General features: G+C 42.1%; 1 protein-coding gene across 3 annotated transcripts; it reads left to right on the forward strand.

The window, feature by feature from the left end:
- The first annotated feature begins 4,870 nt into the window (after positions 1-4,870).
- LOC306709131 (CD9 antigen-like) lies at positions 4,871-11,936 on the forward strand. 3 transcript variants are annotated; one of them, XM_079177173.1, is made up of 10 exons: positions 4,871-4,919; positions 5,175-5,283; positions 5,884-5,989; positions 6,113-6,210; positions 7,855-7,929; positions 8,041-8,145; positions 8,393-8,488; positions 8,706-8,789; positions 9,577-9,828; positions 10,434-11,936. In XM_079177173.1, exons 2-9 carry the CDS (start codon positions 5,218-5,220, stop codon positions 9,811-9,813), a joined length of 867 nt encoding a protein of 288 aa, XP_079033299.1. In that variant the 5' UTR covers positions 4,871-4,919; positions 5,175-5,217; the 3' UTR covers positions 9,814-9,828; positions 10,434-11,936. The 3 variants fall into 3 exon arrangements, with proteins under 3 accessions (XP_079033299.1, XP_079033298.1, XP_079033300.1); XM_079177172.1 differs by having other exon boundaries at positions 9,577-11,936; XM_079177174.1 differs by lacking the exon at positions 9,577-9,828.
- Positions 11,937-15,081: the final 3,145 nt, after the last annotated feature.

The raw sequence follows: 15,081 nt of genomic DNA on the forward strand, positions 1-15,081 counted from the left end.
GACTCGTCCACAGCTCGATATTTCACAATGGATTCGTCTTTTTTCCCAGAAAGCGTAGACGGACAGTACAGAACTGGTTCACATCAATAACGGCAGCTGGTACTGTTTATTGTCTAACTTGGCGTTGGCTATTCCAGGCAGAACATTATTCCAGGGTTCTGGACAAAGCCCGTTAAGTTGCAGCTCTTTTCCCCTTTCCCAAAGAAAGTAAAAAAACGAGGCCGAACGGTTGACCCGTTTCAATAAAGATCAAACGTCCGTCTCTTGGATGCCTGACGAGCTAATTAGCTAGCTAACATCAGCTAGCGTGCTAGCATTACATTCCGCTAGCTCTCCTTATAAATGTGGCTCACTCTCGCTGCCAGTAATAGGAAACGTTGGAAATGAGCTTCGCGTAATACTTCTCCGTCGGACAGGCGGTCCTCTCTGCTCTGTCTCTAGAATGTGCGTTTGCCTTAAAGCCCTCTCTGTTGTTCCTACCAGCCTCCCCCTTGATTCCGGTCCCTTCTTATCACACCGTCCGTCCCCTCGCCGTGGTCTGCTATGGATGCGTCTTGGCGTGCGGACTTGGCTGCAGACGAACACGATTTCCTCTGGTGTGAGTCCCGGTTTGGTGTGACTCGTAGCGTGGAGGGAGCGCTGATCTGCGGTCAGATTTGTCTACGGGCGCCGGGATCGGAGGGAGAGGAGAGCGAGGTGAGGTGGGCTGGTCTGAGGTCTGCCTTTCCGCCGTCTCCTTCTCCTTCTCCTTTTCTTTTTTTTTCCTTAATTCCCACCGCCACCACCAGAGCTCCCCCTCCTCCTTCATCCTCACGTACTTCAATATGTAACCGAATTAGAATGAAAATGTTACTATTTTGCTGCTCACAGTAATGACCGTAATGCCAGTATGACAGTAATGCCAAAACAATTTCTACTATTTTTGTTTCAAAACAGTAAAAGAATGAAATACATGGGAAAAAAATGCAAGATGGAAAAACGTCTTATATAAAGTAGGTTATATTAAATAAGGCTACATTTTACCACAGTACTCATAAATAATGTACGTTGTATAAATAAGCAGATGAGTTATACATGCAGAATCATAACACTATATTAATCTCCGGTGTGGCTTGTCAGATATGGAAATGATTTAATGTATTTGCATGAGAGTGTAAATGATTACATTCTTCAGACATCTGTAAATCATATTCAGGTAATAAATTCAATCACATTTGTAGTTGTATGTGTGTTTTTGGAGCATGGGCAACTACACTTTTGGTTATTTATTTTTCAGTATGAATAAATAACCAAAAGTTTTCAAGACGGAAATAAAATACAATATAAGAAATTAATAAAATAAAAGAGCAGCAAGCCGCCTCCTGCAAACTCTGGTTTGATTATTTTGAGGGAATGAAATACAGTACAGTCGTGTTTTTTAATGTGTTTGCGCCCCCTGGTGGGTCCTATATGACACAGCGTCTGAAGGGAGGGGCATTTACATCCCGGGGGGGGGGATTACTACTCTCTAGTGAAATAGTTGTCATATAATTCATACAGAAGCAACACTAATCAAATACGTCTGCTGTTGTGTAGAAAGGTTTATAGTGGAAAAATGCAATAACAGAGAGGGGGGATATATCATGAAGAGAAATACTGCGTTGTTGCTGTCACACACACACACACACACTTAAGTGATAAAACCTGCACTGAATCCTCACTTCACCTGCCTGCCTCCGAAAAGATGATTGCTGTCACTTTAGGCCAGCCTCCTGTGTGAAAATGTGTGTGTTTGTGTGTGCGTATGAGCAGCTGAGTGTATTAAATGTGTGTGTGTGTGTGTGTGTGTGTGTGTGTGTGTGTGTGTGTGTGTGTGTGTGTGTGCTTCTTCCTCTCCCTCTGAATCGCTCACTCTATCAACCTCTGTCTCTCTCCCGCTACCTGTCCCTCCGCCACCCACTGAACCCGCAATGATGGACGGCAGTGGGGTCACGTCACACGGCCGCCTGTTTCACTGACGGAGGCAGAAGCCATTACTCTCTTTTACACAGCCACAGGCCTCACGGGTCATGAAAAAAGATAGTGGTGGTGAAAAATACACCTCAGTGTACTGCAGGAACACCTGTGTCTTTCTACAATTCCTGTAGTCTTCACATTGCACACTTTAACAGTATGCATGGTAGCATAGTATGTCCTTTCGGTTTCGTTTTGCAGAGTTAATCAGTGTTTCTTTGTTCACGGCAGCAGACTGTGCAGCAGGGAAGAACACGTTTCTTTCTTTTATTTCATCAATGTTTAGTTAAGAGCATGCTAAGTCACGCATCTGATTGTGAACTTGTGATGTTGGGGTGTAGACGGATAAAACAAGGAACTTGAAGATGCTACCTTGGGCTCTGGTAAATTGTGTTGAGCATATCTTTACATATAGACACGTTTATTTGAGGGAATAATCAGCAGATTCATCTTAAGAGTTGCAGCACTGTTTTGCTGATTTCAGATTGAGAGTGTTTTCGAGGTTTGTCATTTCACTTCCCATACGTCTTGATTACACATTTGATCACATCACTGTTTGTGGTTGAACAAACCTGTTTATGTGTGAACTGCCAACACATTCACCCCACATTATTGAGGTGTGAGCATGACTCTGTGTCATGCTCATTGGGCAAAACCACCGCTGAAACAAAAACCTGCATCTTCAACTATTTACACTGACAGACGAAATGTATATAGTAATGTAAAAAAAAAAAGTTGTCAATTCAAAAATTGGCAGAGCGATATGAACATTAACTACACATTATCTTTGATATAAATTAATTCTGTCTATACAGTATATCCAATGCCTGTATTTGTGTGTGTGTCTAGGTCATTCCCTCAGGTTGTGGCATGTTGTTTAATTGTGTATCTTTTATTTTTGTATTGTTCATTTTGAGAAGTCATCAGAATCAGAACAGTTTATTGCCAAGGAAGTTTGCACCTTCAAGGAATTTGTCATGGCGGGTGGTGCATAACATTTAACAATAAACAATAAATTGGGAAATTGTCCTGGGGATGTCAGAGTCAGTGGGGGTCCCGGGCTTCGTTAAAGAGCCCGACTGACGATGTGAAGAAACTGTTCGTGCGGCGTGAGGTCTTGGTCCTGATGGGCCGCAGCCTCCTGCCAGATGGAAGGGCCACGAACAGTTTGTGTCCAGGGTGAGAGGGGTCGGCTACAATCTTTCTTGCTCGCTTCAGGGTCCTCGAAGCGAACAAGTCCTGGAGGGACGGCAGATTGCAGCCAATCACCCTCTCAGCAGAGCGAATGATGCTGCAGCAGTTCTGCCCTTGTCCTTGGCTGTGGCTGCAGCGTACCAGACCGTGATGGAGGAGCAGAGGATGGACTCAATGATGGCTGTGGAGAAGTGCACCATCATTGACTTTGGCAGGTTGAATTTCTTCAGCTGCCTCAGGAAGTACGCCCTCTGCTGAGCCTGCTTGGTGATGGAGCTGATGTTCTGCTCCTACTTGAGGTCCTGGGTTATGGTGGAGGTCCAGGAAGAGGAAGGACTCCACAGTGTCGACACAGTGTCAGTGGTAGGGGCTGGTGGGGCTACGTTCTTCCTGAAATCCACAACCATCTCCACTGTCTTTAGAGCGTTGAGCTCTAAGTTGTTCAGATCAAGCTCCTTAAGATCTAGTATTGCAGAGTTGTATGTATATATTAAATGTTTTGGCGCTTTGAGCAACACTATGTGTGCCGGCCATATAGTCCCTTTATATTGTAGATAAGGCAGACATCTCTACGGCCGATATCCCCAACACTAGGCAACTCACGCCTAAACAATCTAAATTGATTAACACTACAGGTAAAAGGAAAAATATGTATATTTGATTTTGGGGTTAAATGTCAGATGGACGCGTAAGTATTTCATTCTCCCTCTCCCTCTCTCTTTGTAAAGCAGAAATATATGTGTATCTGTACTACTCCTCACACAGGGTATGGATAGATGAGAGGTAATGTGAGTGAGATGACTTTAAACATGTTTCACAGAATTATGTAACGTGCATTATTATTAGGTGGGCTGAAGAGCCTTCCTCTTGTCTCCCCATTAAAGGGTTTTTTGGGGGGAGTTTTTCCTGTCCCAATGTGAGGGTTCCGGAACAGAGGATGTCGTATGTGTACAGATTGTAAATCCCTCTGAGGCAAATTTATAACTTGTGATTTTGGGCAATACAAACAAATAAATTGAATTGAATTGAATTCACGAGGAGAAAATGTGAATCAACAAAGCCAGGAGGAGAGAATTTGCATGAAGGTAGCCTACTTGTCCCTGAGATACAACTTTTTTATACATCCGGTTGAATAGTGTACCTAAATTATGTGTGTGTGTGTGTGTGTGTGTGTGTGTGTGTGTGTGTGTGAGCGAGGTAAAGAGAGAGGGAGGGAGAGATGCATACAGAGAATTTCCTGTGTTTTCTGTTTCCTTTCTTTGTTCGAAAGCGGGGATTTAAGTTTCACATTTACAAGAGTCCAAAAATGTTCAAATACATTATATTTCTGTGTGATAAACAATTGCAATGGCCTGTTCAGTTTGACTTAGCGTTTGTCTCAAAATTATTTCGATGTATCATCAAATCAGTTTGAAAATCACACATGGACCGACATTAACTGACATTTATTGCTTCACAAAATGAACTGCCCTTAACATCCCGTAGCTTTCGTTTTCCTAAAGTTTCATTCTTCCTCTCAAATTCATCTGGGCCCGCCTCCTCTGGACGCCACCGCCTGCTGATTTGGTGTCACGCGGCGTCAGTCACGCCTCGCAGCCAATGAATTGATCGAACCGAGTCAAAGGGGCGGGGCGTGACTGTACATGAAGCTCAGCAGTGAGAAACCTGTGGCAGTTTTTTCTTCACACTGACTGCTGGAGGAGCGGAAACGCAAACGCCTGCATCACATTAAGGTATTTATTTAATGTAGCTGTTAACGTCGTGGTTAGCGTGGCTTCCATTTAGCTTTAACACCAATTTAGAGAGAAAGAGCGCCTTTACCACGATTAAACGTGTTAACAGTTGCTTAATACGACGTCTGCATGTCAAATGTAACCCTAAAGAGGTTGTACCATGTGAGTACACACGTGTATATTTAACATACGTATAGCGGACTATAGGGACATGAAGTGACGAGGCCGCCTAATCCGTTTACTACACCTTTACAGACGTCACAAGTACACGCAGCAAAACACCCCGCTGCTCCTCATCATGGCACTGGATGGATGTGGCCTCGTCTGCAAATACACCCTCATCATATTCAACCTCATCTTTGCGGTAAGTCTGTCAAATCATAATACTGCGTTTTGAAGGAAAACTAAAAATATTTCTTACTTGACTTGGCCTATGTATTTTTTAAATTTTTTAAATATATCTTATGGGGGGAAAGCCGAATAGTTTGCAGGTGTTTTTTTTTTGTTGTTGGCAAAATTAAAAGTTGTTCGTCTAGTTTAGCAGGCTGCTGCTTGGCTCCCATTAGGTTTCGTTTCTGTTGAACTCCAGCTCAGGTTACCAGTTATTTTCAATTACATCTATCTATGCTTAATTATATATTATCCCCCCCACACACAGACACTTGTGACACTTTCCTGCTTTTATGTACTTCTTCTTTTTGTCAACTGTGGCGTTGCGTTCCAGTGTATTATTGTCGTTTGACTGTCCCACAGTTCTGCACTCTGTCATCTCAAAGCCTTTTGTTTGTCTTTTTACCTTCGTGCCACCTGTTTATTCAACATGGTGTGAATAAACACCACATCTGACTCAACCATGTACCCAACATTACAGGTTTAAAGATGTAAAAAAAAAAACCGCGTAGCCAGGATATTTAACTGCACGTTGAGAATGGGGTTTTAATTGGTTATTTCTGTGTTTCGGCAGTTGGTGGGGTTTGCCTTCTTGGGTCTCGGCCTGTGGCTGAGGTTCAGCGATGGCACCAGAGGCATCTTTGAAATAGAGGCCCTCAACTCGAGTGCATTTGTGATGGGTCAGTACCTTTTTTTTGTTTACGCAAATTTGTATCATTTGTAAAATAACCGCACGAGGATATTTTGCCTCTGACACGCATTTCGATCACATATCTGTGTTTCTCTCTTTGTGTTTTTATCAGCTGTGACTGTCCTGATAGCTCTCGGCTCAGTGATGCTGATCGTGGTGGTGTTCGGAGACTACGGCGCCTGCAATCAGAAAAGATGTGCTCTGCAAGTGGTGAGACGTCTTCGCACGCTAACTTCCTTGTAATGTGGGGCAACGGCCACGTTTTTTTCTTTTTTTTCTTTTGTGTGATTACAACAGCCTGCCGAACACAATGCACACACTGTTACTAGTGCGGAACGACTTCAAACATGACGGACAAAATAATAGAAACTCCAAATGGGACAAATTGCCTCAGGAAAAGTTTTACAGAACCAGGAAATAGAGCGCCAGTGATCGCTCTCCGTTCTATAGTCACTTAATTACTGTAAAGTCAACCAGGCCCAGGCTTCCATTGAAAATGTACACATTTTATATTTGTCATACGTGCAGTGTTGAACGAGCTTTTCCAAAAGCTTCTCTGCACGAGAGCCAAATCATTGAAATTCCTCTCACTTAATGGTGGTGTTGCTGCTGTGCTGCTTCTGCCTCCTGATCAACAGACTGGTTAAATGTCAGACAGCTAAAGATTTATTAGCGGGGGAGAAATGGTAACATGTTTTATTTATTTATTTATTTTGCTTCATTACTCACAGACTACTTGAAACACACTAGTCATCTTTAGATAGAAGAACAATATATATGTCCACTAATTGTTATACTATTGATATATTTTAATGAATGAGGACAAGACTATAATGTTAGATTAATTCATTTGAAGTGCAATTCATTTCATTGTGGTAACAGTGGTTGGGGGGCAATTGGAACATGGATATAGCAGCCGTGATAGAATCGCGTATGCTTTCTAACAACAACTGTATGACCAGAGGTTGTTCATATTTTCTAATTCTGCTTAAAATGATCTCATGCTCGTACTTCAGTATCAGCAGTAAAACGACGGGAGGGAGGAACGGGGAATGTAAACAAAAGATACTTTTGTGACTCGTATATCTGTTTCTGCACTTTTGACCTTGGCCTTGATTTGGCACTCCTCAATCCTCCTTTCTGTGACCGACACATTTTATGCACAAAGACCGAGTCTGTTGTGCAACACTACATCAAATAGAATAATAATGAAACAGTTGGGGTTACAGTGCGTTGCAATGTACAGAGATATGTTCAAATATCTTTGATGACTGCCTTAGTGTTTTCCCTCTGACTTCCTGTTTTCTGGTTTTATCTCATAGTCCCGTCTCAGCGGTTCATTAGTGAAGCTCGAAAGGAATTCCTGAACCGTGACACCGCACAAAGGCGGCAGGCGGAGAGGGTTTTATGTGCTGTGGGAGGAAACAGGCTGACACGGTTGAAAACTCTGATTTAGAGAATATAAAGCAGATTTCAGGCATAAGGCAACTAATAGATAGGGAATTCACTTTTATCCGCACGTTTTAAGTGTATCGTCCTGAAAAGCTCTAAATCATTACTTACTGCTCTTAACAAGAGTTTATTAGTTAAATAATGTCGTGACATGAATAGATTACGTCCACATTTTTTACAAGAGGCACCAAAAGTTGAAAATATTGCTCTTTATAGTATTTTCTATGTTGTGCGTTCTTCCCACTGGTTAAAACAAAACACATGCATACAGTTGCATATCCTTGTTGTGATGCACATGCATAGAGAAAATGGTGTGTTATGTTGTTGGGTTATTTGTTTCTTATCACTTCATTAAAATGAGATTTTCTAATCCGGTTTCTTTACCTCCCCTCCTCCTTTCAGTTCTCCGTCCTTCTGACCATTCTGGCGGTGGCTGTGGTTGCTGTCGGAGTGGTTGGTTATTCCAATAAAGATGCGGTAAGAATGAAATGAAAAAGAAGTGGAGGAACACAAAGAATAGTCAAAGATGTAATCATAAATACTCCATATTTACTGTCATGATAATATGTTTTCATTTGTATTATTAAGGTTGGAGAGAATATTGTGGAGTTTTACGTCAGCATGTATACTCTGTATGTGACTGGCGGAGGAGACCCGGTCATTGGTGCCACTCTCACATTCATCCACAGTATGGTAAGCACAAAACCGTTTTGCCTTAATGCGTTGTGTGACTACTGACGACACCGAATGGAAAAGTGACACTATGAATTAAAAGATGACCTGCTAAAAATATGACTATAATAAGCGATGAAAAAAACCGTTTCATAATTATTTAATGTTCAGCTCTTTGGGGCTCCATTTTAATGATATGAAGTGAGACATCAAAAGTGATTATTCTTTGACAGAGTTCTTAACCTACTTTCATCTCCCTCCTGTGTAGCTTCACTGCTGTGGAGTGACCGGGGTACCGCTGGTAGAGTTGGCTAAACACACCTGTCCCGCACCGGATGGTTTCTTTGAGCGAATCAAGATGGATGTAAGTTGGAGAAAAAGCTGTTGTGATGAACATGGTGTATGTGTTAGAATGGTTTTGAGTTCACCTTTGCGTTATCTGTGTTCTCTTAGCACACTAGTTCAATGTAGGATGGCTGAGGACAAATAAACCCCCTTTCTTGTTGCCACCACTGGAAACTGAGCGGCTGTATTCTGTCGACTCCGGGATGCTAACAGTTTCTCCTGTCTTGTTGCTACAGAGTTGTCCTGGCGTCATCCTGAGTGTCTTTGACAGTAAAAGTCAACTGGTGATGGGCATCTTCGTTGGAACTGGAGCTCTTTTGGTAAGCAAATGTGTTGCGTGCTGCACCTTTACACATTTAGACGCAGGAGATGAAGTCAACGTTTTGGCTGAAATAGGCTGGTGAATGAAAAATGTTTTTACAAGATTTACAATTACCTTTAAAAAAACGTTTTGTGTGCATGCTACTGAATACAGCTCATTATGAAGTGCAACAAAATGCAAACGAGAGTTGTACTGTAGATGCTACTGAATGTGTTTTGCTTCGATTGGCTCATAGTTAAAGCAGGAACGGCGGCCTACAGGTACAACAGCTGAGTGTTATCCTCCAAAAACTTTATCTGGAGGAGAGGATATCAGATTGGCTTCACTTTACAGAACCGGATGTGGCCGCCTGCTACAGTCTCACATAGCTTTAGACTCAGTGTAGTTATAAGTGAAACCATATTCTGAGCCGCCTCACCACAACTTCTTGTTCACTGTAAAGTGCTTTGAATATTGTCATGCCTGAAAACCAATAACAATGAGCTTTATTTATACTGTATTGAAGAAAACACAGTCCATAATGTAAAAAACATCCAGTGTTTAATTAGCATCATATTACAGTCAAAACTGACTGCTGTGGGGGGCAAGGAGGAAAAGTGAGACCGATATCTTTTATCTTTTCCATTTAGTGTCTTGCCTTTACACAAGCTTAATTTGCTCTTGTTGTTCATAATATATATGACCGTGTTCTAATCACTCTAAATCCCCCTCGTCTCTCTTAACCAATCGTCCTCCCCCTGGCTTGCTTTCACTCTTTTCATTCTCCCCATCCTTGGTGCCCAAAGTTCACAGCTCTGGTTTGCAGCACAATCCTCAGTAGAAAGCTCCGTCTGTCCAACTCATCTTCGCAGTACCTCGTCCTGACTCAGTCCACTTCTGTCCTGGCTAACCCTCAACCATCTCAGCATGGATTTGTCTCCACCTCCTACCCCTACCCAGTCGTCTCCACCTCCTACCCCTACCCAGACCAGGAGCCAGTCATCTTCACCCCTCTCTCTGCGGCTAACATCCCTTTGGCTTAGTCCTAGTGCGCTCTTGTAGGTTTTCAGTCTCACGCTGTCTTGATTTGATTCCATGACGCTCTAGCATAGAGAATACACATCTATGTTTTTATCCATTCTCTTCACTGCTGGACATGTTCAGCTCCTCTCTGCATGGTCACTGCAGGGCGTCTCCAGCTTGCTTTAAAAGGAAAAATCCAACCTTTTTAAAAAGGACCTAAGGCACAATCATGACAACACTCCATCTTTTTGGAACCGTTGTGTTCTTGAATTTGCATCACTACATAAAAAAGCTGTATTAAAAAAAAAAATGTTTTTGTTGTCCCATCAGTGAAGGTTTTTTATTATTATATTATTTAATCTCTATCTATACAGTTAAAGAATACATATCCAGGGTTGGATTCATCCTTTAAGCCTCTGCTTCTTCATCATTGAACATTTTGCCTTTTTTTAAATTCCTCACACAAGTGGCTGCATGCAAATTGAAAGCATGGGCTGGTGCCGCTTTCACACTGACTCATTCGTTGGCTGGTTTAATCCGGGAGGGGATAACGAGCGGGAAGCAGGTTGGTCACCGCACAGCTCCCCCCCCCCTATCACTGCTCTTTACTTCCCCTCCTCCTTCTGTGTCTGCATCACAGATTATCGCCCTGGTCTGCGCCATTATCCTCCTGAAACAGACCAAGAGAGAACAGCAGGAGATCACCGCGCACTATACGACTGTGTACTAACAAGAGGATTCGGTTTGCCCCTCCTCTGCCTCACCGACGACGGCCATCGCTGGAATTCAGGCTCAACCAGCAAATGAGTTTACAGATTTAGTGTGAACTAGTGTGAACTACTGATCACACTAGCTTTAAAACTGAATTCAATTTGATTTGATATCCCAAAACCATCACACTGGGCTTATAATGTGACCCGTTGTAAGCGGAACCCCCCTGCTTTTTACAGAGCTGTTGCCAACCATCAATATTTTACATTTTATTTTCATATTTTTTTATATAATCATGCAGTAACTCTTGGTGAAATGGATGTTGCTTCTAATGAGCCATTATTCATCCAGCTAGAAACTGTCACAGCTGGACAGCAAGTGCGTTCTATAGCCTGACAGGCCCCTACGTCACTGAGCGTACGATAAGTAATCCGACACGTCCCTTTGATAACACAAAGAATAGGACACTTCCACGTCTGTTACACATTTTATTTCAATTCAATTTATTTTTGTATTGCCCAAAATCACAAATTACAAATTTGCCTCAGAGGGCTTTACAATCTGTACACATACGACGTCCTCTGTCCCGGGAAAAACCCTTTAGCGGGGAGGAAAGAGGAAGAGACCGTAGGGAGAGCAACAGAGGAGGAATCCCTCTCTGTCATGTGTACAGAATGAACAACATAACAGAGTTACAACACATTCAATGCAACTAGCATGATGTTAATGAGCAGTGTTAACGACACTGCTGCTGAGGTTTTTGTGCTTTTTGTCTGTTGCCAAATATGAAATAGTTAAATACTGACTGAGCCACTGGCAAATATCACTGTTTGAATTCATATTGTGTGTTTAAATGCAAAAAAGGGAACATTTTCTCTAAAATCCATTAAAAAAATGACTTTGAAATGAAATTAACTTTATTGTAACTGTAAATTAATGTTCATGCTGTAGAGGTGTAATGTCACACTGGCACACGAGTCATTTATACGTTGCGTTAGTTTAGCAAAAAATTGCATTCCGTGTCATTTCTTCCAGTTAGGGTGTTGCACCCAGAGGGGCCACAGGTCAGAAAACAAAGTCTTCTTGTGTGTGACAGAAATATTCTGCAGGCTTCCCTCAGTCATCAGGTACTGTTTGAGGCTGTTAAACTGACTGTATAAACATGCCGAGTGCTTTAAAGCTGTGCTGTCTTCCTGTAAACGCTAGGAAACATCTTGCTGTTAAGAGACATTAGTTAAACTTTTTGTTCCTGCCAAAAGCCTAAAATAAGTACATTAAGGGTCCTGTTTAGAAAGAAGACAGCTGAATTGTTTGTGTATCGCTTGTTTTCTTTCCCGTACTACTGTAGTACTATTTGCATTGCACTATATTGTTTTTACGTTCACACGTTTTTGAATAAATAGTCTATCGAGGGCTTTTCCTCTCCTCTTCACTAAGACTTGTGTATCTGTTATTTCCATGAAACAAAACACATGACAATAGTTTTTTGTTGAGTTAGACTTTTCGAGTCTGGAACCCACAAGTCTTCAGCAGAGCACACTTCTGTCGAGCACAAGAAGTAGATCTGAGAGGAGGAGAGAAAAAAAGAAAGAAAGAAATGGTTTCATGGCACGATTACACTAATCCTAGTCTACATGTAGCCACCACATTATGGATGGTCTTTAGGGTCGCCTGAACTTGAAACCGCCATATTAACAGTCCCTTTAACGACAACAATAGATGTTTACTTGTATGAGCACATTAAGTGAGAGGTACCTCTGGGTCCTCCAGGTGAGAGTATCCTCCTTCAGCCGTGTATGGGGGACTTTCTGAGTGCAGAGACAGGAAGCCAGAGATAGTGAACCTCCGGATGTGGTAGGGAAGGAAGCAGCTCTGAATCACCTCACAGCAACACACAGTTACAACTGAAAGTCTCTACTGGAGAATAAATCACTGCTGCAAGATTCAAGAATCTGGTTTACAACCCTTAACAGCCAGCGTCTATCAGATCACCTGTGGCAATTCTCAGTAGCACAGCGACAGTGGCTGGTGTAGAGTGAACGGGAGGGGGAGGAGGTAGACCCATCACATGGAGCTTCACTTCACCTGGAGAACCCGGGGAGGAGCTACATTCCACCATCAGCCTATGGATCAACAGAGTGGCTGCAGCGTGTCTCAATATCCAAAACTAAGCTGAGCATCTTTGACAGACAGCAATTATCACAGCGCGTTTATTTTGGGACAATGTTTATCATTTATCCTCTGACGTTGTATCTTTTGGAGGTTGAGATGCGTCTGTGTGTCTGATGGTGTTCTGTGAGCTGCTGCTTTGAATGATTGCAGCTGTGTTTCCCGACTGATGGCAGTGCAGCAATCAACAAACGCTGAGATAGTGAAGCTGTGATTTTGGGATAATTGCATGCATCTGTTAACTGTAACATTTGTTCAAGGTAACGTATTTGTCAAGGGGTGGATTTTTTCTGTGTAATTACATTTTCCTCTATTTTATGTTAGATTCTATGCGGATCATAAGAAATGAAAGTAAAATGAACATGTGTTGGAATCTAGGCCTGAGCTTTGACTCCACCTCCGGGCCAAGTGCCATTTGAAAGCTTCGAAACTTCCTGGGATCAAAAAATTAAACCAAAACATTCAGAAATATGCTTTGTCTGACTGATTGCATTAACATGTATTAATGCATCAGCTGACTTCTGTCTGTAGATGATCTGTTGAAGTCATTGGCCTAGATTTGGAGTCACCATGGTGATGCGCGTCCTCACCATGGCAACCAGTCGCCATGCTATGGTGTGCTATGACTTTTCTCACAGATTCGCCCAGCTGTCTACCCGAAAATTGCGAAAAACGGAGCAAAATTTCTCCATTGAATGGGGTTTTGGCGTAAAGAGAGCTAAAAAAAACATGTAACTTTGGGTCCATATTGACTAGCCATCATAGAAAAATGATTCAAAGTTTAAAACTTAGACAAAACTCTGGACTTTATTGGGCCAAATGGGCATTTTGAGAGCTAGCATAGTTTTCATTAAGTCAAAGTTCAAGTTTCAGGAACATTTTGGGTCTGTTTCAGATTTTATAATGGGTGTGTATTGCATGGAATGTTCAAAGCTAGAAAATATTCTGGGATTTTTCCAAACAACTCCCATTCCCACAATTTTTGCTCTTTATATACCATTTTTGGTAAAAACGTAGGAAAATGTTGTGCGCAGTCATAGTGACGCGTGTCCTCGCCATGGCAACCAGTCGCCATGGTGATGCACCAATATTCTGGGATTCTGGGATTCCATGTACCAACGTACATTTATTACAAATACCACACATGTTACGATAATCAGCCTTGCATATGTGTCAGACCAACATTTCTTTTTGAGTTTTTAAAGTGTTTTGTTTGGAATATACAATAAGCATATCATTTAGTTATCACTACTGACAATTTAACAAACATAAAAGTTAAAGTTAAAAGTGAACCTCTTTGCAGTTTATGTGAATGGGGACGATATTGCTGATTGTCATAGTCTTCAACCAATCAGATCCTTAGTTTGACATGTTGGGCGTATTCTTTGACGTGTCAGAGCTGCTACCTGGCCTAGCCATACGTGATTGGTCAGTGGGCTAGCGTGACATGTTGGGCGGTGACAATCCCAATATCTGCTGCCTCTGTCGAGCGGACATTTTCAGCCCTCAAACGCATTAAAACCTATTCAAGAAATACAACTGGGGAGGCTCGACTGTCTTCACTGGCGTCCATGAATCGAGAAGGACTTCTTACTGGAACTAAAATGCACGGATGTACTGAGCAACTGTGACATTAATCTCTTTATTAACAAAGAAAGGAGGAACAGCAGCTAAATAGTGAACAGCAGCTCTGGTAAGGCAACTGCTTTTGTTTATACATCTGCAGTAGCTTTAAGATGCTTGTTTATATATTATTATTTGTACAACTTGTTTTTATGAAGATGGATTTTTGTTTGGTTTAATATGTGATAGGAACCATTGTTACATCCAATGTTGCTCTGGGGACATATTTAGCTGGTGCCAGTGTTGGCAACTTGGCAACTTTCTTGCTAAATCTGGCGACTTTCCAAACCCTCATGGCAACTTTTTTTGTCAAAAGCTACTAGTGACAAATCTAGCGACTTGTTCTGGTGTTGTTAGAGACCTTCGTGGTGTTTAGACTGTGACGTTAAAGCACGTACGTTCTGCACTCTTGTGAACGAGCAGCGGGTGCTGCCGTGAGCCCCTCCACTGCCGCCCCAAAGCACACGCAGGCGGGTACTCTCACAGAAGCCTCGCGCAGCAGTCCCAGCTGCAGTCAGAGCAGAGAGGAGACGCACTCTATCTGTAGGTGTTGGCTTCATTTTTGCATGAAACAAATAATAACCGTAGCTGTGTTTCAGCTGCAGGACAGCAGTTAAGGCCCAGGTATAAAATGCACGGCCCGCCACTGGTATGTATACACAATTATATGTATATATATATATATATATATAATTTTTTATTTTAAATGAAAAAGAAAAAAGCAGGGTTGTCATATTTAGTTTGATTGTAAAAATACTTACTAGCAACACCAGCTGAGGTGGTGA

Source organism: Pholis gunnellus, assembly GCF_910591455.1.
Source record: "Pholis gunnellus genome assembly, chromosome: 17".
Classification (NCBI taxonomy): Eukaryota; Metazoa; Chordata; class Actinopteri; order Perciformes; family Pholidae; genus Pholis; species Pholis gunnellus.

Coding starts and splice junctions, on each gene's coding strand:
- LOC306709131 (XM_079177172.1), top strand. CDS start 5,218: ATGGCACTGGATGGATGTGGCCTCGTCTGCAAATACACCCTCATCATA. Junction 6,211..7,854: donor AAAGATGTGCTCTGCAAGTG/GTGAGACGTCTT, acceptor TCCTCCTTTCAG/TTCTCCGTCCTTCTGACCAT. Junction 8,489..8,705: donor TTGAGCGAATCAAGATGGAT/GTAAGTTGGAGA, acceptor TTGTTGCTACAG/AGTTGTCCTGGCGTCATCCT.